Raw genomic sequence first — 26,878 nt, 5'->3', positions numbered from 1 at the left:
GTCCTCCTCATCCAGCGGTGGCTCAGCCTCAACCCCCCCCAACACGTCATCCTCTAACTTGGTTATTGGTGACTGACACAAACAAAACGAAACCCCTCCACAGATTTCTGAAGGACTGTATACATCGTGTTAATGATTTACACATAACCTATGTTTGTTAGTCTTATTTTGCTGCATTTTCTTGATATCTGCCTGGATTAATTTAGCATTGAGTAGAGATGGGAATTGATACGATTTTTACGAATCCAATTCCATTTTCGATTTTCGACCGATTCGGTTCTTTAACAATTCCCTTATCGCTTCGCTTTTGGACAAAAAGGACAACAATGACTGCGTTTACATGCACTCAATAACCCTTTTAAAACCCGAATATTGGCAATAACCCGAATTTCGCAGCCATGTAAACACCAATAACCCCTTTGAATAACCCGAATTTGCTCATATTCATATTTTTATTTTTAAAAACCCGAATATGACCCCTGGGTTACTCCTTTTAAAACCCGAATATTCGGTCATATAAACGCCAAACAGAATATCCCCATCAAACGGAACAGGAATTTGTTTTCTGGGCATGCTCTGTTCACAAGGATTCCTGGTCTTTTGGGTCCAGGAAGTTCTTATAAACACAGAGAAACGCAAGACCAGGAGGAGACTAATCACTTCATAAATGTAATGAAGGATATGAACATTTTTGGCATTTGTAGACGGTAGAAAGTACCAGGATAGCCAGATTTACAAGAAGGTGAGCGAAAAGTTGCGCGAAGCAGCATTTGTTTTGAATTTGGATACAAGAAGAAGAAGCAGAAATGACAGGAATTGCGTCATCACGTTCTCCACGCATTGCTGGTTTGATCCAGATATCCCAAATGATTAATTACCATGTAAACGGAATATTCCGAATGTCTCAGTAACCGGAATATTAGCAATAACCCGAATTTTGACTGCATGTAAACGTAGTCAATGAGGCAAATGGCGCTACATGATAGGGAGTGTTCATTTGTTGTTAATTAGTTACCTGCAGTATTATTAGCCAAGGACATGCTAACGTTGCAGATGCTGCTGGAAAAAGCAACATTCCTTGATCATTATTGCTGCTGTGTGTGCAAATATGTATGCATGTTGGTAGTATTTCCTCCCTTTGACGAAATATTCACTTAGCGAGTATTGCAAGTTAAGGCTGAATTAGGGTTCTGCGTCACACCAACACAGAGCACACGCCGCAGTCGTGACGCCGTGCTGAACCCTTCGGACTTCTCCGTCACTCCATTTCGCCGCTGTGCAGTATCCCCCGCGGCCGCTAGTTAGCGATCTTTTTCTGAATGGTTTATCCGACTTTTTCCAGTCACAGTAAATCAAAGAAATAAGGACAACTATTGTGCAAAAAACAAAAACAAAAAAAATCACACATAAACGAAGAAAAGAGCCCTGAAAGTTTACTACTGATTCAAACTGGAAACCTGGAAATGCTTCGCTTCCAAGCGAACCAATCACAGCCCTCTCCGTCTGCGTGTGGTCTGCGTCTCCTCGACGCGTAGTTACAATTTTCGGTGGGTACGCGTCAGTGACGCCGCAGGTGACGGCGTGTCGTCTGCGTCGACCCAAACCACATGCCGTAGGCACGGCGCCATTTTGACGCAGAAGCATAACTGAGCCTTTAGCCTGTTGTCGTCTTTTTTACTGAAATATATCCATACTTTCGTACATCTGTATCGCTTGGGCGCCATGTCTACTATCGACTGCTGGCTTACGCACATTACGCCACATGCGTGATGACGTCATTCATGCTCACTGGAATCGAAAAGGGAATCATTTGAAAAATATGCAAACGATTCCAAGAAATTGAAACACTAGGAACGACTCCCATCCCTAATTGTGAGGGTATTTAACTGTTTTTTGCAAATATAAGTCATTTATATTAGCAATCTTAAATTGAAGCTGCATGTAAGTGACACAGTTTTAGGGTTAAATAGTGTAACTGAATTGAAACTGAATGATATGATGCGTCTCAGTTGCAGCTTAGACATGTGAGGGTTTTTATTCCAGGCCGTTTGGACTGAATGTCTGTGGCCTTCAGCCGCAGCATATGCTGCTACGGAGCGCGGTGGCAACCACACACCGCCGTGCCTTTCCACGGGATGATGGCAGTAGCCGCCGAGAAAGACAGAGCTGTCCAGCTTGGATCTGAGACCAGACAGGCTCTAGTCACAACCAGTTGACAGGCCAAGCAGCCCCCGCCGTCTCAAGCAGCCGCGGCAGCCCCGCGGCCAAGGGCCCCGACCGCAGTCAGCGGCAGTGACTCCATCACTGCCGGCCACACCAGCCAGGAACTGACACGGGCTTGGCGGGGAGAAGAAAACACACACAACAACTTGAGTGTCAGCTGTATGATGGCTGAAAGGAACATCAGTCTCGGTGATTGGCCAGACACGGCGTTGCACGCTCGTGTGTGCGCGTGCATATGTCTTGATATCCAAGCAGCATTTGAGCAGCTCCTGCACGGACGTCTGGTCCTCGGCCCTCGGGGCAGCAGCGTCCGCAGTGGTCATATGGACAACCACATCCCTGTGGTAGAATTAGTGATAAAAAAACACACATGGCCACGAAGTGACAGTCAGAGCATCAGATTCCTTTGGACAGACGTGGCTGCAAATAGCACAGAGGGGCAGCTTCTCTCCCTTCGACCGCAACTGGTGGTCAGGCTCACGCCAGGAGAAGTGGTGGCTGCCAGATGAGCCCAGATGAAAGTCAGGGGCAGTCAAAGGCACCTAAGTGCCCGAGGAGAGCTTTCAGAGCTTCTTTCTTCCCCCGGTTGTACATTGAATCAGTCATATGTGTGATTTCTTGTCCGCACTTAACCAGACAATTTCATCGCCATCTTCCGCTTTTACTCCCGTCTAACCTCTAATGTATTTCCCATCATGTTGACTTCCCTTTTTCTGTCTTGAATGAATGGCTGGAAGCAGACTGAGGCAGCCCTGGCTGACAAAATCAAAAAAGCATCACCTAAACCGGCGCATCTACTCAGACAAGCCACCTCGCCCTATGAGATGTTACGATAGAGAACATCCATCTATTATGTTTCCATGTCCTTTCTAGTGTAGCCAGATATGGACTAATACACGCACCAGTCCCCAGGAGGGTAGCCTGTCCCCAGAGGAGCCGGAGGAGCGTGTGTGTGTGTGTGTGTGTGTGTGTGTGTGTGTGTGTGTGTGTGTGTGCGGGTGGCGGCGTGCTGCTGGAGCTGCTCTGGAGGCAGGGAGGGGAGGCAGGCAGCAGTTGGTGTGCAGAGAGCAGAGGCTCAGGCTGGCTAGTTAAGAGCTCCTCTCTCCCATCCTCCATCTGCCAGGGACTGGGGCTGAATTTGAGCTCCAGCAGAGCAGAGCAGGGAGGAGATCGAAGGAGGGGGTGGTGGAGGGTGGAGGGAGGTGGGGATGGATGGATGGATTGGGGGGGGGGGGGGTGAGTAGTGAGAGGAGTAGTGGAAGGGGGAAGCGCTCAAGAAAAAGTGGAGGAAGCAGGGAGTTTGGAGAGGAAGGAGGGTGAAGGGGAGTGATGGAGATGACAAACAGGATAAATGAGAATTTAGACGTATACTTGCAAGTTCACACACACACACACACATAAACATATTTGATTTGATTTGATTTGATCTTTATTCATCTTGAACAAAACAATTTTAAAAAAAACACACCATACATCAACAACAATAATAAAGCAGTTTTGTTCAAGAAGGGACAGGAAGAAGCAAATGCTTATCTAGTCCGGCCCCTTCTTGCAATATAAGAGTATCCGATATATAAAAGAATAATAGTAGCAATAACAATAATAATAATAACAACAACAATACATATATACAGTGTATACCCTTCTTCTTGACATATAAAAATGTGTCAATATAAAAGTAATTAAAAGACAAGTGAGTCAATAATAAAAGTAGCTAAAACGAAAGGCATCAAGCACAGTAGAGAAGAAAAAAAAAGTCAATGAAAAACAACAAAAACAATCACCATAATAAAAGTAGCTAAAAAAGAAAGCAAAGCATCATGCACAGAAGAAAAAAAGACAATGAAAAACAAAAATCATGGTCATTATAACATCAAATGTTGGTAGTTCAGTATGAGAATCTTCTTATAGCAGCGTTTGAATAGCCTGATGTTCTTGCAGACCTTCACACTTTCATATATATGGTGCAAGGATGTTGCTCACTGTATTTCCACTTCATTGTCCCTTTTTATATTTATTTTCCTTTAATAATCACAAAGCCGTGTCCAGGGTGTGTTTGTAAATATTTCCAGGATGTTTCACCATCCTCCCTCCCTCCCTCCCACCCCGGCTCATGTGACTGGGATACATGTGACTGTAGCCTCACAGTGCTTCACTCCTCCCTCTGTTCCTCCTCCTCCTCCTCCAACACCCCTCTCTCCTTCCCCTTCCCACCCTCTTCCTTCATTCTGTCAGTGTGTAGCCCGTAGTTCCCTGCACCACAGCGGATCCTGGGAGAGCCTTCCCATCTTCTCATCCTCCTCCTCCTCCTCCTCCTCCTCTTCAGCTTCCTCCCTCCACCTCTCCTCCACTCCTTCTCTGGCCATGCTTTGGGAACGACTGAGCGCTCCCTCTGCGAGGCTGAGTGTCACTTGAGCTGACCCAGAAATGATAACTCCAGATGAACCCTGGATGTGTGGTAATCTAACCAACCATCATGCCCTACAGCAGAGAGGAGCCAGGGATCCGGGGGATCCAGCCGGGGCGTCAGGGGTCGGTGCCGGATCCCCTGGTTCCACTGTGGAACCCAGCACCTTTGCAAGCGCCTTGTCTGGGTATCACCACTCAAAGAACGCCGTGTGCACGTTACGTTTTGTGGTACACAGTGAAATGGATCTCAGCGTTGCTGCATTATTGATGAGATACACTGTGATGTCAACCCAGGCTGAAGGAGCGAAGCAAAATGACTGTTAGCAGTATGGCACACGATCATTTATGCAGGCAGTACAGAGAAAGTAATTAATTGTCCCCCTTTGCTCCCAGCACCAGTGCTCACTAACACCGCTTTCCCTTCACTTGTTGTCAGCTGAAATCTGTCCATCTCTGCCTCAGTTTCTCCACATGAGCTTGAAGTTAAGGACAGACACCTTCTTCTGTGGATCACTCATCCATCCTCATGTTACTAATAAATGCACAGTTTATATTGTTCAATGTAATCATTTTTTTTTACCCTGCCTGCCTGCAAGGGCAGTGATTTAATATGTCTTGTATTGAAAGAAAAAAATCCCCCTCTTGTGGAGATTCATGCACAATTAAAGCTTTTTTTTCTACAACATTAACTGTCGTCATCTTTAATAAAGTCCTGAGATTTTTGAATAATGCTGAATTTTGCATGATCATTTCTTTCATTTCTGAATGATGCTGCAGGAGGCCACATGTGTGCAGAATAATTCCTGTCTCAGAGCCTCATTACTGCTTTGAATTTGTATGAAGAATGTCAGCTCAGTTTCTGCGGGAGGATGGACAGACACTTCAGGGGGAAACGAGGATGAGAAATGTAAATATGGGCTCAACTGTGTGGAGGATTTGTTTGGTGCAAAAGGTGCTTTCACAAATGCTAATTATTTGAGGACTACATTTCATCCTTTCTTTGTCATCCTGAAAAAAAAGAAGGGAAAAATAAAGAAATAGGGAAGACAACAATAAAGATTAGTAAGAATTATCCCACTAGGATTTAATTTGGGATTTGGAGTGATTCCTATACATATAACTCATAAATTAAACACTTTCATTTAAAAAAATGATTTGGCATCTGGTCATTGAGTCGCGACGCGTTCACGTGCGGCTGTGCTCCACATCTTTGTCAGACTGATTGATCCAGTTTGACTGTACACCCATTTAATTAGGCTACTTATTCACACAAACCTCCGCCGCCAGTGAAACTTAGACTGTGACTGTTCTCATTTGACTTGAATCTCATACTGTAAACACGTCCGTCCACGGTGCGAGATGCTGCATTTGTGGCCATTATTGATGCGTTTTCAGATCAGGAATAATTTTGAATGTTAGAAGGAAGGGGGGTGGGGTTGGGGTAAAATAAAAATGTCAGAGCTCCATTCATGCTCCCTAAAAAGAGAAAGGTACACCTTATTGCTCACATATTCTAACAGCTTATCAAGAGTATATATATATGAGGATAATGTTCCCACATTTTGCAGGCACCGACCTGAGAATTTTCCTTTTGCAACACATCACAGGTTATAAACTACATGCTGAGTAGGCCATTGGCTCTCGTGGCTTCCCATTTTTCCCTGTGTGTTGTGCAGTGTTGAGGGCTGTCTGCATACGAGAGAGGAATATTTAAATGTCTCGTGTTTTAATTGACGCCCGAGCTCGACTGTAAGCTCAGAAACGTGGAACAGCCCCCATCTACCGGCAGCGTCTCCTCCGTCTCTGCAGCTCCGCAGTATTGCAGCTCCGCCGCCTGCGCTGCACAGGGATCTCACACCCCGCAACAGCCCCAGGTAAGACCTTTTCTTTTGCTGTTTAGTCTTGGGGCGATAATAATACAGAGCAGGCTTTGTTTTGACACAAAAACTGAGTAAAGTAGACAGAGGAGTGCGCGGGAAGCGGTTGCGCGACACATCTGATGAAAAATCCAGTGACGTGGTTAATATTTCTTTCTCCAACGAGGATGTGGTGGAAGCTGAGGCCATCTAAAGTCGCACGATTTTAGCTTTTTTTTGCTTTTTGTCCGTTCTTGTTTTTAATCAAATGATTTAAAAAAAAAAAAAAAGTTTATTGGCTTGAGCATCGTTATTTATTCAAATATAGCCTATACCTCAAACTGGACTTTGCACATTTAAGCGGAAATAAAGGCACATTGAAAGGTAAAATATAGAAATTAGCTTTTGATGTAAAATAAACCAAGTCAAATTCCTTGTGACAGGAAAATTTGACTCTTCACAATTATGATTTATTTGACAAAAAGCAGTGGCCCTCGTGAGTTTTCACAACGTATTAGACACGCTTGTTAACACCCTTTTTATTCATACTATACCCGTCTTCCTTTCTTTTCTTTTCTTTTTGGAGATGAAGGGAGGGGGTGTCAAGGTTTTAAATAACAAAGCCTTAATCACCTTTTATTTTCTAAGCTTTTATTTTGATAAACAAGATCATAAATCTTAAAATAGGTCAAGACATTCTAAGTAAAATAAAAAATGGCACAGGGTGGCTGTTTCCAATCCCAGTGATGCAATTTGGTTTGTAATATTACTTGTATAAATGATTTATTCATGGGTCAAATAAAATAATTGTTTCAAAATTAAAATGTTACCAATTAGATGTATTTATTTATTTTGACATCAGGCTTTTATTTCATTATCTTTATTATATATATTTTACAAAATCAACGTTTTGGTTTGGATTAAATGCACATTACAGAGCAGGGAGGGAAAAAAGATTAAAAACACACACACAGAAAGTTTGGTATATTTAGTGGCTGATTTGATATTCTGGATGCACGCAGAGAAAAGGAAAAGAAAGCAAACAAAACGACAGCACAAAGACACGACTGCCTCGTCCCCTCGGAGTTCTCTGAGACTCTGTTAAACCCTCTTCAGTCAAATGAAATGTCACCGCTGGAGGCAACGGGTCAAAACGGCATTTTTATCGACATTAACGGGAGGCTTTACTTAATAACAAAAACAAACGAACAAACAAAAACAAAACATTATCCTAATGACGCCCTGGTTTGTAAAAAAGGTGCAAATATTTCCCGTAGCCTAGAATAAAGAAACAATTAAAAAAAAAACAGTAATCCTCACAGAGAGGTGCTTTATTTAATTTTTTATTTTATTTTTTTATCTCTGGGTGTCTTTGTCCAGGTGAAATATAATCCGTTTGTCTTTTTTTTTTTTTTTGCCTTTCTTTTTTTGGATTCACTTCCATATATTTGTGACAGCCTTTTCGCCGCTGTGCGGCTGCTGCGGAGACACTGACAGAGGGCAAATTACCGCCGCGCTTTGCAGAACAGCTGCAGGTCCAGCCCGTCCAGGAGGGTTCAAGCTCGACTTATAGCTCTGTTATCAAGGGAGCTCCAATTAAAGCCAACACAACTTCACGGTGCGCGTGTGAGAGAGAGTGTGTGTGAGTGTGTGTGTTAATGTGTGTGTGTGTGTGTGCAGGGTGGGGGGTGAAGAGGAGGAGGAGGAGGAGGAGGCTTGGGGGGGTTTTGCTCACATGATAATGTTACACGTCTTGAGATGAAGCATCCACACGTGCACCCCCCTCCTCCCGAGCCGGTGTAAATCTGTTATTGGAGCTAAAGCCGCGCGGTGTATTTCTCTTCATGGGGACGTTAATCTGTCGGAGAACAGAGTTCATCCTCCTGATGTCGGCCGTGAAGGCCTCCGATGTGTTTTCTCTGCGTGCAAAAAAAAACCTTGATCCGCCTCATTCCTGGTTAGTTGTCACTATGTCTGGCCTTTTATACTGGACAGTAAAACCGTTCCCTTTCTGCCTTTTTTTTTTTTTAGTCGCTTAACAGAGTTTTCACACCCTTTAAAAGTGACACTGAGCTTTATTGTAGCCCGCTCGGCGCCCTGCAAGAGAGGTGAACGCGGAGTCTCGCTAAAATATGCAAAAATCTGGCTGTAGTTTGTCTGTGATGACCAGGCTCAAATCCTTGCAAGACAAATAAATGGACGCAGATCAGCTGTGCTGCGGGTGGACGAGCTTCTGGCCTGATTCTGGAGGCAGAGAGGAGACGAAGGTCGCGTCAGTGCGTCGTTTTCTGCAAATAATTCCTGTTGCAAAACAGCATTTAGAGCTGATTTTTTTCCCTCCTGCATTGCAAAATATTTTTACACAAAAAAAATGTCTAATAATACCCGTTTTCTTCATCGCGCTCAGAAAAGACACGTGACGACTTTTTTTTATTTTTAAACCAAATCTCAGTCTTTTGTGTTTTGAAAAATAAATAAATAAATAAAATAATTCCTTCATATTGTTTAATGCAATCAGTCCCCGCCTTGTGGCCTGTCACTGATCACTGCCCCGCCCCAGACAACACACGCACAGGGATACCCAAACACCTGATCCATCTTAAACTGTTATATTTAAATAAACCAAACCGGCTGTGATCTATCAGTGAGACGTATTTTATTCTGTTTCAACTATTTTGAAAGCTTCCCAAAATAAAATGTAATGACATTTCACACGTATAGGCTATATTATGTCCTTAGAATAAATAAATAAATAAATAATATATATATTAGTCCACGCGAGAAAGAAAAAAAACTCCAAGTCTCCTCCGGTTTGTGCACTTTCCAACTTCCTTTCCTTTAAATGGGGGAATAAAAGTACTTAAAATGTCAGAAGCATGAAGCGGCGGTCCTGAGCGCGGCCAGGATCGGGGGTTTGGAGGGGGAGAGTGACAGCTCTTTGTTGGTGAGGAGAAAATCCGAGGCGATGCTCGGGAGAGAGGGAGAGAGGGAGAGAGAGAGAGAGTGAGAGGAACTCCTCCTACCAAATTATTCAGACTGGGCCGGCTCTGCTCTCTTCACAAATAGGACACGGTTCTCCAAATCCAGGCAGTCCCAACCTGACCTCCGAGCACAGAGGAGCCTCCTCACTGGGAACTCGGGAGAGAGAGAGAAAAAAAAGAGAAAGAGAGAGAGAGAAACACAAAAAAGAAAAGAAAAAAGAGAAAAGAAGCGACAAAAACTTTGTGTCATAATTTTTTGGCGGGTGTTTTTACACTGTAGCCCCCACCCCCCTTCCCCTCCTCCCTCCCCATCATCATCACTTCCACACCGGTTTTGTCGCATCATTTGGACTATACTTTTTTTTTTTTTTTTTTTTTCTCTTGGACTTTCACGGGAAGCAGAAGGGAGAAAAAAGTGGTGCACCACGACCACTTTTCCTGTCCCACCCATGCTGTAGTTTTTCTTCCATTTTTTTTTCTTCCTTCCTCCTCCTTGCAGTTGTGTTTGCACCGAGGACGGTGGTGTGCAGCTCCGGGACCCCCAGCCTCTGCCTGCAGAGCCCCCACTCGGATGCGCTGAGGGGCGGCGGGCGCGGCGCTGCGGTAGTGTACGGTATATGGAAGTTGTGGGCTGCAAGACTGAGGCAGGCACTTGCACGTTGCGTCCAGGACCTCCGGGAGCCATGCTTTTCCACGGGATCTCCGGGGATCACATCCAGGGGATCATGGAGGAGATGGAGAGGAGGTCGAAGACGGAGTCGCGCCTGTCGAAGGGCATGCAGCTCAACGGGAGAGAGTCGGTAAGAGCCGTGCAAGGCCCACGTGTGTTTGAATTCAGAGTCAAAAATGCCCCGTTTTTCTGCCTGCACCGTGTCTCACTTCACCGAGGACGGCTAAGCCTATACGCTGGAGGAGGTGAGTGCGTGGATGTGTTTTTAGGCGAAGCAGCAGCAGCCAGGAGGATTTATCTTGATCCACAAATATTTTGTTTTCTTGGATAGGCGATTTCCTGTGGTATTTAACTGCCCAGTTATTTTAAAACCTACTTAAACAATTACAAAAACATCCTCCCTGCAGTGCATGCAGTAGTGTGACTGTACCCTCAAATAAAACACGGCAAATTATGACTATTATTACTACTATTATACTTTATTTTCTAGCCAGTGTATTGTTTTTGTTTCTCTGACGATTATTTTATTTGCATATCTTGTTTTTTTTTAAATCCATAACTAAAGGAAGGATTAAACCAGCACATAGTTTGGAGGAGGACACATTTATCTCCCATATACTCTTCGATATTTAGTGAATTTTAAAACTTGATATCCTCACTGAGGCCTACAAGCTCATCCACCCTGTTCTCGTGCAGCGACATCTGGACAGATGCAGCAAAACCAGTCAGTTTGCGATCAGAAAAGCCTCTGAACGCCAGATATCTGCCTTTGTTTCTCCACATTTATTCCCCAATATTTATTTATTGATCCTTTTCTTTTCCATAAGCGGTATTTTGAAGGCAGTAGCTTGAATGGGAGCCTGATCTGTCCCCTCCCTCCCACCAGACCATGCCCTCCATGAGCCCGGAGAAGCCTGCTCTGTGCGCCGGCTGCGGCGGCAAGATCTCGGACAGATACTACCTGCTGGCCGTGGACAAGCAGTGGCACCTGCGCTGCCTCAAATGCTGTGAATGTAAACTCGCGCTGGAGTCGGAGCTAACGTGTTTTGCCAAGGATGGGAGTATCTACTGCAAGGAGGATTACTACAGGTAAGAATATTCAGGGTCGGGTCTTGCAGCTGCATCATTTGACGTTTTTTATTTAAAAAAAAAATAAGTGGGGTTCAGCCTGGTGCGTATGTGCAAGGGGGTCCATGTCTGCGTGTGTTTTCTGTCTGAATTCGTCCAGACGCAGACTGTATGTTACACTGCATCTTGATGGGATAAGTTTTCACGTTAAAAGAGGAAAAGTGTCCCTAATGCAGTTAGCCCCGACTCAACAGGCTGTGCAGGCCTCGTCTGCGCCTGGATGGCATCACAACTGTCACCCTGGGGCCCTGCACGGCGTTATTGGAAATAAGCTATAATACCCAAATTGCAGTTTATTCAATAGTGGCTGAGCTGGAGAGCTCTGTGGCTCTTACTGTAACATAAACCACATGAAGTGAGTCACTTTCTGTCATGCTTCTTTGTTTTTCGATCCTTTTGTTCAAAAGCATGTTTTCATTTTAAAAGCAAATAAAAAAAATGCTATTTGCTGCATTTATAACATTGTGGGGGGATATCTTATTTTACATTAAGAAAAATGCGTGGAGCTGAACTCCTTTAGAATTTATTCATAAAACAAAAAAAGGTTTTATAGCATTTTTTTAAAATGTGGAGGCTTCAGTTTACTTGACTTTTTGTTTCATATCATAAATGAGAATTGTTGATTTTATTACTGGGGTGGAGAGTTGTTTTTTTTATTTATTTAAAAGTGAAAACATTTCTACACACTCGTTTTTTAGAGGATATTAGGAGGATCCAGTGCCATTTTTAAGCTTAACTGGATATAATCTATATTAAAGGCTGAGTGACAAATGCGCAAATGACGAAAGGCGCATTTGCCAGAAGATGTTCACTTTAGTCTCGAGGCGAACGCATCGCTGCGTGCCATTTTGGTCAACTTGTGTTTTGTCCATGAAATGATTTTCATATACGAGGAGTCTTGACGATGTGTCTGTTCCAGAAGGTTCTCCGTGCAGAGGTGCGCACGCTGCCACCTCGGGATTTCGGCCTCGGAGATGGTGATGCGGGCGCGCGACTCCGTGTACCACCTGAGCTGCTTCACCTGCACCACCTGCAACAAGACCCTGACCACGGGGGACCACTTCGGCATGAAGGACAGCCTGGTGTACTGCCGGCTGCACTTCGAGACGCTGGTGCAGGGCCCGGACTACCACCCGCAGATCAACTTCGCCGAGCTGGCGGCCAAGGGCGGCGGCCTCAGCCTGCCCTACTTCAACGGCACCGGCACGGCGCAGAAGGGCCGGCCGAGGAAGAGGAAGAGCCCGGCCATGGGAATAGATATACCCAGCTACAACACAGGTGAGGCGGCGACCTGCTCAGGGGACACCGAGGAACGATGAAAACACTCACATCTGGACATTTATTGTAACGTGTCTGGCTTGGCGCAAATCATCTTGACCATTATAGTGTAGCCCGTCTGTGGACAGGAGCGGAGTAGGACCAGTATAGGGGACACGTCGAGGTTTAAAGACTTATTATCTAAAAAAAAAAAAAAAAAATCAAGAACAAAACTCCAATATATATATAATTATAACTTTTACGCATTTGGCCTAAACCAGGATCTATTGGACGTGCAATCTTTTGCAGCGTTGTGATTTACAGATTGCTCACTCGGACATTGCTGCTTAAAAGCCCATCGTGTTAATTTAATTTCTATTTTTTAACGCACCTGCAAAAAATAGTAAAATTAATAATAATTACAGAGAATAATAAAAATAAAATGTGATGCTTTTTTTCTGTTATTGTGCTCGGAGTTTTTTTTTTCTTTTTCTTTTTCGTAATCCTTCAGTACAGCACTGCCATGCACGTCTGAGATGAATGCATGTGTAATGTAGGTCTTTTGAAATGTAGGTGAACGCGCAGCTCTGCCACCGCCGCGGGCCAATTGATCTGCAGCTTTCCGTCCACGCGTCTTTAACGCACCGTTTCCACGGTTGCGTGTTGGGCGGATTATGATCTAAATCTGACCTCGCCGCCAACCTCCCCATCGACTTTTATAATTGTGAGAAATGTAAGGTCACAATAAGTGCGTAGAACGGTGAGTAATTCGGCCCAATGTGTTCAGAGATAGCTGCGTAAAAACAGTCTGTGTATAGTGTTTGGTTGTGTTTTATTGCTGGGAGAACAAAAATAATAATAATACAAATAAATAAATAAATTATGCAGCGTGCACAAAGCTAGTGTTAAATGTGGGCTTCATCTAAAAATCTTGCACTGAATGGCTGAATGTTACAAGCCGACCCCCCTCGACCTTCCCTGCAGCGTCCCCATTTTGTTTTCGCTTTTTGTGAATTAGTGTGCGGTTGAGGAAGTTTGTCATTGTGGGCCAAGTTTCCCTCTGTTCCTGCTGAATAGGGACGAATAGGGGTAATCTGCGCGTTAATTGTTCTCCGTTAATTGGAGGTGACGTTGGAATCCCTGGCCTTCGGCGCGGCGGTCAGCGCGGTTCTCAGGGACGCAGCCCCGCGCCCGCTCCTTAAGGCTGATTCATGGTCCCGCGTTACACCAACGCAGGGCTTACGGTGTAGGGTACGCGTACCCTACGGCGTAGGCTACGCCGTAGGTTCTGCGTCGATTTAACGCCAAAACCATAATTCAGGCTTTATCCGGAAACATGCAAATCCTGCTCTTCTTACTGATGCCTTCTTACGAAAAAACACAGTCCCGTGACTTTTCTCGCTCCCACATCGGAGGGATATGCCCACCCAAGCGAAACAAAACAATATTCACCCCACAGACGATGTAAAATCCCACAGAAAGGGGAAAAATACAACAAAATGATGCCCATCATTTCGCACAACGGACACATTTAATCTTCATGTGAGAATGTTGCATTTGTATTTATCACATTTTAATAAATTCGAACAAAGATGGGTTTCTTTGTTGTTTTAAAACGAGATAACTATCGGATTTGATCTTTAAGGTTCAAATTAGGCCATAAACCGAACCAATGAATTGTAAAAGAAGATTTTAAAGAACTTGAATTGGTATAAGTGAAGTATTTCCCCCCTCCTAATTTACCAAAGTGGCTCCTTTCTCTCAGAAGCTGGGCCCTCATGAACACATTTAGCCTGCTGAACGTTCCCATTACGCGCTCAGACTGTTCATGTTAATATGTCGCGCTGTCAGATCAGGAGGCTCATATTCATGTCAGATTGGAAGGTTTTGTTTGAGGTTTTGTTTCTGCTTTAGTTAGAACACTCGTGTTTGTTTTCACCAGGGAAGGCTGTGGGTCTACTGTGTATTCCCCGCCACTCAGTGAAGTGCGCTCTTGCATGGGTATGGAGACCCCTAGTGGGTGATGCCGAGAGAAACACAACCCAGCCAGGACGTAACCGGGCGTCCTAGTCAAAATGGATTAAAGAGAAACAAAAGAAATTGAATGCATCATTTGCAGATCATGAGAGATTAAAGGAATATCTGCTTTCTTTATTATGTAAACTATTTACCCCCATAGCCCATTAATGAACTCAATGTTCTCAATTCATCCTTATGATGAGGCTTTTTGATATTCTACGAAACCATTCAGAAAAACAAGCAAACAGAGGTTTAATTATAAGAAGAGGAAATCCTCCTTAGTTGTCTTTTGTTTGAAATCATAGAGGGAGGCTCCTCTGTCACTTGTTAGTTAAAGATTATGAAAACAGTGTCACCAAGATTGTGCTCTGAGACTCTTTCCTTTTCAGTGATAAATGTTGAAGCATCACTGTATCGCTTAACCCCACTTGCATTTAATTTTCGCAGATTCATTTTAAGTGTTTTACACACAAAGCCAGAGACAAATGAGAGCCATTAGTCCTCTTAGTGTTTGCAAACGTAAGCAGAAACAATTAAAGCCTGTTCACAGCGGTTGGTTAGGATTCATCAGGTTGCTTTTTTTATTCATACAAATGTAGATGATGGAGAGAAAAAAAACAATTGCTGTTCATTTCTTGCTAACAGAATAATTTCATCTCATTTCTTTCTGACTGTTAGGAAGCTACCAATTATTTCAGACTTTCGTGAATCTTTAAGAGGACATAAAATAAAATGTTAACATTGCTGGTCAGTGGGAACGTTTCCAAAAACCTACTAACAATTGTATTCCAGCACACTTTCTTTTTTTTTTAAATATATAATTGGATTTCAGCAGTGTTTTGACTTCTTGGCACTGACTGCTTAAATATATCTCCAAGCTTTTGACCTCTTCTCTTGAGGAATTTCTTCAGTCTGCAGTGGAAACATGTTTTCTTTCATTTTTTTTTTTCTTCCAAACTTTGAGCCCACCCGATATTTTCCTCTCTCCTCTCCCCGCAGGCTGCAACGAGAACGACACTGACCACTTGGACCGGGACCAGCAGTCCTACCCTCCAACGCAGAAGACCAAACGCATGCGCACGTCCTTTAAGCACCATCAGCTGCGGACAATGAAATCCTATTTTGCCATCAACCACAACCCAGACGCCAAGGACTTAAAGCAGCTGGCCCAGAAAACAGGTCTCACTAAGAGAGTGCTACAGGTAAGCAGAGAGCCATTCCTTTTACTAAAATGATCACCGCCCCCCCAGCATTTGTGTCTGCGCCTCAGTCTTCCTCCATGCCCCCCTCATTTTAAACCATTATCGTCATCTTTTTAGTTTGGGTTGGTTTTGTTGGTCCATGTAGTCATTAGATGTATATCCAGGGGTTTTTATATTCTCACAGTAAATGTTAGAGAAACGTACACGTAGCTTAAAACTGTTGCTAATATTATTAGTGATGAGAGTGCACATCTTCTTTTTACCATTAGGACAGAAAAAGGTGTCATTCAACTCTCGCATTTATATATATATATATATTTATATATATTAAAAAAAAGGTTGATGATACAGTTTTTGATTTGCTTTACTAGTAAAATCCTCATTTATGTCTTCAGTGTTCAGGAGCTAGAATGATTTGTGTCCCTTGCTCTCAAAACAGTGTTTAAAAGTGACCGTATGATAAAGAGTTAACATTCTTATACGATGAGGGCAACAGTAAAAGCTGAGATAATCTGATTATGTAATCTACTGTGCAAGTGAGTTGATACTTTCTTTTTTTTTTTTTTTAATAAATTAATCCTACTTAAACACAAAAAGTAAAAGCCACATTGGGATTGGTTTGCAGGTTTGGTTCCAAAACGCAAGAGCCAAATTCAGAAGGAACGTTTTGCGACAGGAGAATGGAGGTGTTGATAAGGCTGATGGCACCTCACTCCCTGCGCCCTCGTCCGACAGTGGGGCCCTGACCCCCCCCTCCAGCGCGGCCACACTAACAGACCTGACAAACCCCTCTATCACTGTAGTGACCTCCGTCACCTCTAGTTTGGACAGCCATGATTCGGGGAGCCCTTCGCAAACTACCTTGACAAACCTTTTCTAACAAGCTATCTCTAGAAAAAGACTGATTGTTATTTGATCTGATTTCATTTGCCTCTTTTTTTTTCTTTTTTTTCCCCCCTCTTTTATGTTCTTTCCTCAATTGACATTTTTATTTTTTTAAGTGACACCTTTAAAATCAACCAGAGACAGCTCCTTGGAACAGAAAGTGCTGTACTGTGTACACAAACAGAAACAAGAACAAGAGCAGCAACAGCAGCAACCACTTTTTAAAAAACACGAGGAAATCCTTCTAATGTGTAGCATCTGAAACTGCACGGCACGTGCAGAGATTGAATTTTTCTTCTTTTTTTTTTTTTGGATTCTTGGACATTCTTGGATTCGAAGAGAAAAGAAAATTAACGTGGATTTGACCTTTCATTGGAAAGAACAAAACGTAACTTAAAAAAACTTGTGGGAAAACTAGACATTTGTTCCTGATTTGACTTTATTTGTACATTTGTATGGAAATATGATTAAAAAAAAAGAAAAAAAAAGGAAAAAGAAATAAGAGCCCTTCTTAATTTGTGGTTAATTGGTTAAAATTTTTAAAATAATATCAGAAACCTGTGTATGTCTGCACTGTGTTCGCACTATCCGATTTAAAGACTTTGTTTTTTCCGGCTTTGGAATAATTTGGGAAATAAAACGTGTCGAATGTTCTGTACATGGGTAACTCCAGAAAAAAACAGGCTTTAATTATCTCCGAATGTTTGGTGGAATCAGACGTTGAGCTACATGTAAAACCTCCAAAATGACGTTGTTTAGTCGCCGCTGCAGCTTATAGAGAAGCTAAAACCGCCAACAACCTAACTGTGATGTAGAGAAAGAATTAAACCCAAAACTCTGTACAGTGGTAACTGTTTTAACATGTCACACATTGATAGACATTGATTTATAATTAGAAACTAGCATTAAAAAATTCAGATCAGAGAGCAGTTTATGGGCACTGTTGTAATCGATTGTCGCCATGACAGAGCACCTTTTTTTTGTGTCGTTTTTTGTTTATTTTGTAGGCCTCATAGATGAACCACAGTCAAATAGACGAACCTAGTACACATATCCATAGATCCACAGCAAAATTCAATTGCACAGTGACAATATACTGCCCAGAGAAAAGTGCATTATTGTTCTTATCATGTTGCTCAGGGTAATGATGTGATTTTAAAAAAACAAGAAAAAAAAGAGAAAAAAGGGAAGTAAAAGTAGAGGGGAGAGAAATGAAGTGGTTGCGACGCTGCAGACTAGATGTGTAGAGCCGACACCGACAGTCAGATGACCTCAGATGGGTGGAGACGCGAGAGGCAGCCAGTGGGAAATCATCGTCCATGTGTTCTCCTGTTTGACCATACTTACACTTTCTTTACTGACACTTGCCACTGAACAGACCAAAAACATGTTTCTTCTGGCTGAAAGATAGAGAGATAGGGAGATAGAGAGAGAGAGAGAGGAAAAAAAAGACAGAGCGAGGAAATCTTCAATGGAGTCGATACGTTTCATTGTGAGCGTCACAATTTGTTCTACTGTAGAACAAAGTGGTTCTCTCGATCTACTTAGTGAAGTAGACGCCTAAACTCAGTTCTACGACGTGCCTTATGCTATAACTTGGGAGAAAGTTTGTGAAATTCAGGATATTATGTGTTCTTTGTTAACTGATTCACATCCTTTTTGGCGCCTCACTAGTTTTGTACTGTTTTGCATCTTATTTCCGAAGATCTTTTTATGGTGTATTCTGTTAAAATGGGGGCAGCGATGTCATAGAAAGCATTTGTGCACTCTTTCAGATATAGTTGGGTAATCCAAGAACCTTATATATTGATCTTCGTGTTAATAGTTGAGTACAGTAAGTGTTCTATCAAGATTGTCCATGTTTCCCTGTTTCTTGATAAAGATGGTGTATAGAAACTATTTCCCCTTAAATATTTATGGACCAAACGGTTGTTATATATCTTATTAAATTTGTGTGAATAAAAAAATACTTTGCTTTAAATGGGTTTTATATTTTCATTACACTTGCCATTTTATGTTCTTTCTCGAATACAGTTTTTCGTTTATCACATCAACAGACAAGAGAGCATCCAGTTATCAATGACCAGTTAAACGTCTTCATTTTTGCCTCCATTTTTAATTTCTATTTCCTAATTTATACTGTTTATGGTTTTTAGCGTAATGCCCCATGGATTTGCATCTAAACCCTGCAGTCAAAAACATGAAATTGCTTTTAATGCATGAACATGGCTTTAAATTTTAAATAAAAGGAATGCTGCAAAGCATATATTGATTTATATCCATATACGTATATAGTATATATTTATGCATAACATATTGGTAAACCTAAAAAGTAAGAGAAAATGCAGACCCCATAAAGCCCGGTTGCTCTGTAGTTAATATATTCTTACTCTATCGTTTCTTTCAGGGTGAACAATTCTTGGGGCATTACAGCCATACATCCCGCCGTTTGAAAATTCCCTAAAGTATTAAGAGAAGGGGAAAACTTTGATGGGAAATCCTCACCATTGAAGACAAAGACAATATTAGGATAAGATGATAGCATATTGAGAACAAATAAACAACCAACTTAAAACCTTTTTCTGTTCCAAATGTTCCACAGATGAATTTTCTTTTTTTTCTTTTTTTTAAAAAACAAAAGCTTGTTCTCCGTAAATCCATCAGCGGAAGAGATCCACAATGTATGATATCCATGCTATCATTGTAAAAATAAAATATATTTCTGTATTGGAGTAGTAAATGGGCAAAAATAGAATTAGATGTGCTGTAACATAGTTAAAGAAACCTGACGGAAAGACAGGATGTGATTTAAAGACTCAGCATCCAGCATGATAACAGTGTGAAACCGACATGATATGGATGTTATTGGTATGAACACACACACTACTAACAGACACAAATCCACATGCACACACACACACACACACACACACACACTTCGCTGCCCCCCTGCACCCCCACCCAAGAATCAGCTTGCTAAGTAGAAGTTTTCTTTTGTCACAAGTGTCATTTCATAAACACATGGCCTCCTTGAAACTCGGCAGCAGGATGCCCATCAGATATGATGAGTGTATGAAGAGGACTGCAGAGCTGGAGCTTTGCCATCTGGCTGCACCGAGTGAAGGAAGTGGGAAAAGAAAAAGAAAGAGAAAAAGACAAAGCGGATAAAGAAGAGATTCTCATTTTGCATGCGGCTCGTCATCTTGTTAACATTTTCCTTGAGATGTATATTATTTCCTTTGATCCACTGTATGATTTATTGTCAGCTGCAAAATAAAGCACATGAATTATGTCCCTCATGCGCAGAGTACCTCACATGGAAGAAAAGACTACACACACACACACTCACACACACATATATACTGTGTATATATATATATATATATATATATATATATATATATATATATATATATATATATATATATATATATATATATATATATATGCATGCATATATATGAAGCCACTGTGAAGATATAGGTAGCACAGCTTCGGGCTTATTTGTTCCTGACATTCAGCTTACTGTAAAGGGTAACACATTATTGATTTCTTAGCTCATTAATGTGGATATCTATCTAAAAACAGTATATCTGTGAGTTTCAACACATATGAACATATGAGTTCAACCGGCTTCAACGCCTAAGAATTTCTGAGCCTACATAGTAAGCTATATCGTATTTCATTTGATTTCTTTTTTTTTTTGTTTGGCTCTATTTCATTTACAAGTCAAAAAGGTAATAAAAAAAAAAGATTCATGCACTTGCAAACATATTTTTTTCTTTTTCAAATAAAAGGTCAAAAAACAATGAAATTACCCTTTTTAGTGGAGCAAGCAAGACAAGAAACATTTATATATGATAGCCAGTATGTGTGGCGTGAGTAATGAGAATTTATAGAAAGAAAGAAAGAAGGAAAGAAAGAGAAAAAAGAAGGAGGGAGACTGAAGCCACATGGGAGCCAGTAAGGAAGGAGCTGGTGTTGAATTCCAACAATGTGGGAAACAGCAAACACTTGGGTCGGTCCAAGAGGAAACCTCAGTCGCCGGGGTGCCTGCACGCTGTGGCAGCGGGGCCGTGTTCACGGCTCTGACGGGAGGAAGGTGGGCAGGTTGACACCACAGAACTCCAGGAAGTCCGGCCCGAGCAAGGAACACAAACACAAACAGCCAGCGCGGCTCGATTCTCAGAGCTGCCGTGGAGGAAAATTCTGGACAACATCACGGCCCACGTTGACAAGAACTTCAGGGGTTTGCTGTTGAGCTGCTGGTGACTGGGATGCATCTCATCTGTAACTCCTGTGTGTGTGTGTGTGCGTGTGTGTGTGTGTGTGTGTGCGTGTGTGTGTGTGTGTGTGTGCGTGTGTGTGTGCATGTGTGTGTGTGTGTTAGTATAAGCTGTGTCTGATCCTCCTTGCCTTGATACGCCTGAAGTAAAAGAAAATCTCTAAACTGCACCTGGCTTCATTGCATTCAGAGCATTCGTGCTTCCAAATGTTTCGATCCACTAACTGAAATGAGGAAATCATTTCAGATGCGTTGACTGACACGAGCCACGTTAAATGGAAGTGAATTAAAAACAAGGACGGCATTGTGTCTGCAACAACAGGTAAGAAAAGGAGGCCTTCTGCCAACTGACAACCTCCTCTAGCTCTCTTATCTCTCCCTCCTGCTACAGTAAATGACAGCTGTGTACTCTGACTAAAACAATGTTGACAACGCGGCATACTTTCTGTCACATGAAGAGTTTGTTCATAAAACTTGGGCCAAACCCGGCATATGTGGCGCTAAGAAGAAGAAGAAGAAAAAAAGAAAAGGAAAGAGAATCATAAATACCATTCCAGTTGAAATAAGTTTGGACTTAAAGCAGAAGCTACACGGTGCTGCATTAACATATGAAGCAGGTGGGGATTTAACTGGAGTTACAGCTCATTTGAAATATATAAACACACACATATGCTCAAAATTCAAAATTCATCCACAAGGACAAAACAGTTTAGGCTCACTCAAGATTTAAAATGGTGCGGTTTAAGCTTCAGAAGCATTTAACGCCACCAAGTCCATCAGAACTTTAACTGCAAGGGCAGCCGGTTTGTTGAAGGTGATCAAATCCAGTTTTTAATGTTGATGCATCGCGGTTGTGTCTCACAGCGGCTCAGAACTGCAGAGGTGTCAAAAGTATTCTCACCCATTACTCAGGTAGAAGTATAGATACTAGAGTTTAAAAATACTCCTGTAGAAGTTGAAGTATCAACTCAAGTTTTTTACTCAAGTAAAAGTACAAAAGTACTGGTTTCAAAACTACTTAAAGTATAAAAGTAAAAGTAATGTAAGGGGGAAAAAAGCCATTAAGGACAAAAGCCATTGAAAATGAATGTATCTTAGTATAATGCAAATATATTAAAGAAGCATATATGTGTACTATTGAGCATTAACATGTGTTTCAGAGAGCAGGAGATATGATGACTAGTTGCCTATAAGTATTGTAATGGTGCAAAAAGTCAAACTTCAGAGGCATGTTATCATTTATCCTAACCTTTATTGGAATGTACATCCAAGTTTAGTTGCAGGAATCTGAGGGAACGGATGTAAGAACAAAACTGGACAAGAACATCTGAAACAACCACAACCAAATTCACTCTATCCGGATGGAGCAATTTAAATGGATAGTTTTTTTTTTAAGGCCAAAATGAAATAGAGTAACGAGGCTGTTTTTAAAATGTAAGGAATAAAAAGTACAGATAATTGCGTGAAAATGTAAGGAGTAAAAGTAAAAAGTCGTCTGAAAAATAATTACTCCAGTGAAGTATAGATAACCAAAATTTCTACTTAAGTAAGGTAACGAAGTATTTGTACTTCGTTACTTGACACCTCTGCAGAACTGCGACATTCAGAGCTGCAGCCTGGTGTTTGGTGGGAGACGTTTCACACAGCTACACGTAAAGGTCACGTAAGACCCACTCTGCTTGTTATGATACGAAATAACGAGATTGTCAGGGAACCGTTTTGCATGCTTCAGATTCCCTTCCTCACGTGCAGAAAAGTTGTACAAAGTGAAGTGACTGCAAGGCAACACGCGTGTGAAAACACAACACCTGTAATTCACACCACTTTTGACAACGAAATGTGAAATAAATCCCTTCCCTCCATCCTGAGCGAATAAACACCAAAATAGTGCGTCTCTGCACACGTAGAAGGTCACACGTGCATTTCCACGTATCATACATACACGCGGTGACAGGGGACAGGGTCAAAACAGAGTATGGAATAATCACCGAGGCACAGGGCACATCTGGAGTTTACACGTTGCTGTGATACTGGTTGTTGTTTTTTTTAAAATCTTTTTTATCCATTTTCACTGGTGGCGTGTGTGTGTGAGTGTGATATTCTGCCAGTTCCGCCTCAGTTCCCATCTCTCTCTGCCAGGCACCTATTTAACCTCACCTCGCACACCAACCGCCCTGCTAACTCAAATACACACCGGCACCGGGACAATAACACACACACATGCACAGACAGATGTCAGAGAGGTGACAATTTGAACGAGACACTACATTTCGTGTGTGTGTGTGTGTGTCTGCGACTGACGCCTGCCCCTCTTGTTGATGCGGAGCAGGTGGAGAGAGATCCACTGTGCTGGGTGTTTGCCAAGACACGAAGCAAACACCAACAGATACATTTGTGCACATGAAAGTACAACACACAGATTTTATAAAGCGATCCAGACAAAAAATAATATGCCAGTTTTGTCCTTCACATTATCACCGACTATCTCTCCTGTGTCTCATTTGTGCAGTGCTCTCCACATGCCATAAATCCTTCATTTCTCTGTTGTGCTGTTATTCTATATTTACATCAATTTGTTATTTGACAGATCTCATCTAGACAACCTTGGAAATGCTGCGATCAAGGTTGATAACTACAGGTTGCAATTGCACTTTGAAGACAAAACAACATTAATTAGTGAATAAAATGGAAATGCAGGCATCACACGCATGCTGCCTCGGAGCCGGGCTGGGTATATGCAGAGAGTGAGAGAAGGAGACACAACATTTCATACATATTTCCATCTGTAATCCCCCTCTCTATGCCTGTGATAGCTTTGGTCTGTGAGGTACATAAACAGGAAGCTCGTCTGCATTGATACAGCATCTTTCAGTGTGTGACAGGTCATCTTTGTACTGGCGGAGTGTAACCTCTCAGTTCCTGCTAAACCTTCAGGATGCATGCAGCTCCTCTCCCCTCCATCTGCTGGTCTCTATGAAGTCTGCGCCTGATCACAGGGGCTTTGACTGGAGCTTCTGTCTCTACCACATTGCAGACGTACCTAACCCCTGAGCCAGATCAACAACACACAGGAAAATAAAATTATATGAGTGGAACACCAGCATCTTTTTGCTTTTTAAGTGTTTAAAAAAATGTGCTTCTGGCTGCAAAATCTCTCTGTTTATTTACCAATAAAAAGCCAGAGAGAATCGCACTGAGGCTGGAATATAGAAGAGAATATTCTTTAATTTAACTTGGGGAAGATTTTTGGCCCAAAGTTGTCATATATGCTCATATTCACTTTCAAAAGAAAGACACTGTTCGCCAAATTGTGGCATGAGGTTTGATTTATGGAAAACTTTAAGCCCCCCTCCAACAAATAAAGAACAAGAGTTTGGTTTAAGAATTAAATGTCACATTTACGGTATAATCAGTACTCGAGTTGAGGGGGGATGAGGGGGGATGGCATCCCCCCTGAAATAAAAACAGTCCAAATCATCCCCCCTGTAAAACTGCCATCCCCCCTTTCAATCCCTTATGTCATTTCAACAATGAATGTGGTTTTACTGCTATTTCAACATTTAGAGTCAACACCAGAAAAATAACACCAGAAAAATAACTTATTTGACTATTTTCACCTGTTTCAAGTAAATTTTCACTTGAAATAAGTAGGAAAATCTGCCAATGGGACAAGATTTATCTTCTCATTACAAGCAAAAAAATCGTCCACTGACAGATTTTTCTACTTATTTCAAGTGAAAATCTACTTTAATTGTTGTTTTTTCCAGTGATGAGTCTTGTTTTAAGTGTAATGAGATTTTTTTTTACTAAAATGAGACATTTTAACTAGAAATAAGACAAATATTCTTGTTAAGATTTTGAGTTTTTGCAGTTATCCATTTTACTCATCCTGTGAAGGACAGAGTCATATTGATAAGTTCAGAAAACTGTTTTTTATTGTTGTGTTTTGATGTATTTGATGTAAGCCCAGTGGATATTTAAAGCTTACAGAAGGCTGCATTTAACTGCTGCTATGTCATTCCTGCAGTATTTCTGCAGGTGTTTTGGTCAGTGCTATTATTTGTAATATATTATATTATTTGTAATCAGCACAAATTATCTGTCCCCATATGATAAAATCCACCATCCCCCCTGATTTTCTTTTACAACTCGAGTACTGGGTATAATATCTATAAACTCGTCAATTCAGCTGCCTTCCTTTCCCCTGGAGGAATAACCTTTCCCTTCCTGTTTACCTGCAAGCGACAGAAGAAAAGCCTGAAAAGGAACAGTGGGAAATAGATGACAATGCTTTTCATGCCAAAAACTATCCCCAAAACCTGAGAGAAATCCTCCTGTTAAGCAAACAACATGTGCAAAAAGTTTGCCATTGGCTTAAAGCGCCAGATCAGTGCAGACAGCCACTTTTAGAACAATAGAAATCCAACACGATTATTAAACAGTTTCCCCCCAAAAAGGCGTGGAAGCATGCATGTAGAAGTGGAGGATTTCTGGGGTGCAGCTCCTCTTGCAGACTGATGCATTACTTTTCATCCATCCATCTAATTATTCCCTTAGAAACCTGAAATTTGAAGATACAAAAGGCCGTCCCTATCTGTCACTGAGCGGCATTGATCTTATTGAAAGAAAATGTGGGTGTAAAGGAAACTCAACATAACTCATGCCATTAAATTCCACGCAGCATTATTCACATACAGAATTGACAGATTTCTGTGAGACGTTTCTTTTAATCTTCAGCTGTTGTTGTAGGAAAAAGGGGCGGGGGGGAGAAAATCCCAGACTCCAGGCATCTCTCCCTTTTCCATATTTGCAGTGAGGTTAACAAAAACCCCTCCTGAAGTGGGGGCAAAAGAAAGAAAAAACACAACCCCACGTAACTTGTTGATTATTAACAATGGGGGATGGAAAGAAGGCAGATGTGTCTGAATTCTCGGTTTGAAATCTCCACCACAGGTTTGTTTCTTTCGGAGCGAAATAAACGTATCAATCCCAGTTGCTCTCACTGGTCATGCCATCCAGTCTGCAAGACATTATTATTTATTTATCTGTCAATAAATGCTCTTAATATTCCCAATTAGAGACTCTGCACATGGCACATGATGCGTGGAAATCTTACACGAGGGTGCTTTACAGTAGCAAGCAAGACAGGAGGATCCATAAAGTCTGTCCTCGTCTCTTCCAACTATATACTCACACAGTCGACTACTATAATGATGAATCTTCAATGTGTCTACATATATTTGCTAAACGATATGGGAATATAAAATGTGCTTGGTTAAATTCCAATGAAGGATTTGAACGTAAAGCTGTTTACTCAAATCACAGCCAAAACTATGACGTTCAGTCAGGTGAAAAAGAAAATCTACTCTCTTTCAGTTCAAAGGTTTAACGTACCTCAACATAAAAAATGGATTTGGCATTTACCAGGTGAACAACAACATGCTGCATATGACAGCAGGTCATTATTCATTTATTAGAAACTAACTCAAAATGGAAAAAAAGCATGTGGAAAATTTGAGGAGACTAGTTTTCGGAATCAGCGTTTGCAGAAATAACTTTAGGTAATCGTTTGGCATGTGAGATGATTGATATGTCGTATCATCGTGAAGGAATGTTTGTCCACTTTTTCTTCAAAATGCTTCTTCAGTTCATGAAGGTTTATGAGCATTTGCTCATGCAAAGATCTATGAATATGCCACCACATCTTTTTAATAAGTCTGAGGTCTGAACTTGGACTCTTCGATTTCTTTGGATGCATTTTTTTTTGTAGACTTGTCGGTGTTCTCGAGATCACTGTCTTTATCTGGCAGTCAAGTGCTGAAAAAACAAAAATGACCCTTCCATCAACGTGCTTGACAGGTGGTAGGCTGTGTTTGGTTTTTGCCCCACGGTCGCACTCTTCCCTGGGCCGTTTCTCCTTCCAGGTTGCTGCTGCCGACAGCTGGAATCAACTCCAAAAATCC

At 41.8% G+C, this 26,878-nt stretch overlaps 1 protein-coding gene across 7 annotated transcripts; it reads left to right on the top strand.

Moving 5' to 3' along the window:
- Window positions 1–6,410: 6,410 nt before the first annotated feature.
- lhx9 (LIM homeobox 9) lies at window positions 6,411–19,907 on the top strand. Of its 7 annotated transcripts, XM_061738809.1 has the most exons (6): window positions 6,411–6,506; window positions 9,969–10,269; window positions 11,026–11,228; window positions 12,187–12,545; window positions 15,543–15,745; window positions 16,371–19,031. In XM_061738809.1, exons 2-6 carry the CDS (start codon window positions 10,087–10,089, stop codon window positions 16,623–16,625), a joined length of 1,203 nt encoding a protein of 400 aa, XP_061594793.1. In that variant the 5' UTR covers window positions 6,411–6,506; window positions 9,969–10,086; the 3' UTR covers window positions 16,626–19,031. The 7 variants fall into 7 exon arrangements, with proteins under 7 accessions (XP_061594793.1, XP_061594799.1, XP_061594797.1 ...); XM_061738815.1 differs by lacking the exons at window positions 6,411–6,506; window positions 16,371–19,031 and adding an exon at window positions 19,675–19,907 and having other exon boundaries at window positions 9,545–10,269; window positions 12,190–12,545; XM_061738813.1 differs by lacking the exons at window positions 6,411–6,506; window positions 16,371–19,031 and adding an exon at window positions 19,675–19,907 and having other exon boundaries at window positions 9,547–10,269.
- Window positions 19,908–26,878: the final 6,971 nt, after the last annotated feature.

This window comes from Cololabis saira, chromosome 13 (genome assembly GCF_033807715.1).
Source record: "Cololabis saira isolate AMF1-May2022 chromosome 13, fColSai1.1, whole genome shotgun sequence".
Classification (NCBI taxonomy): Eukaryota; Metazoa; Chordata; class Actinopteri; order Beloniformes; family Belonidae; genus Cololabis; species Cololabis saira.
Note: the sequence above shows the minus strand (reverse complement) of the source record. Positions and strands in the feature narration are given on the sequence as shown.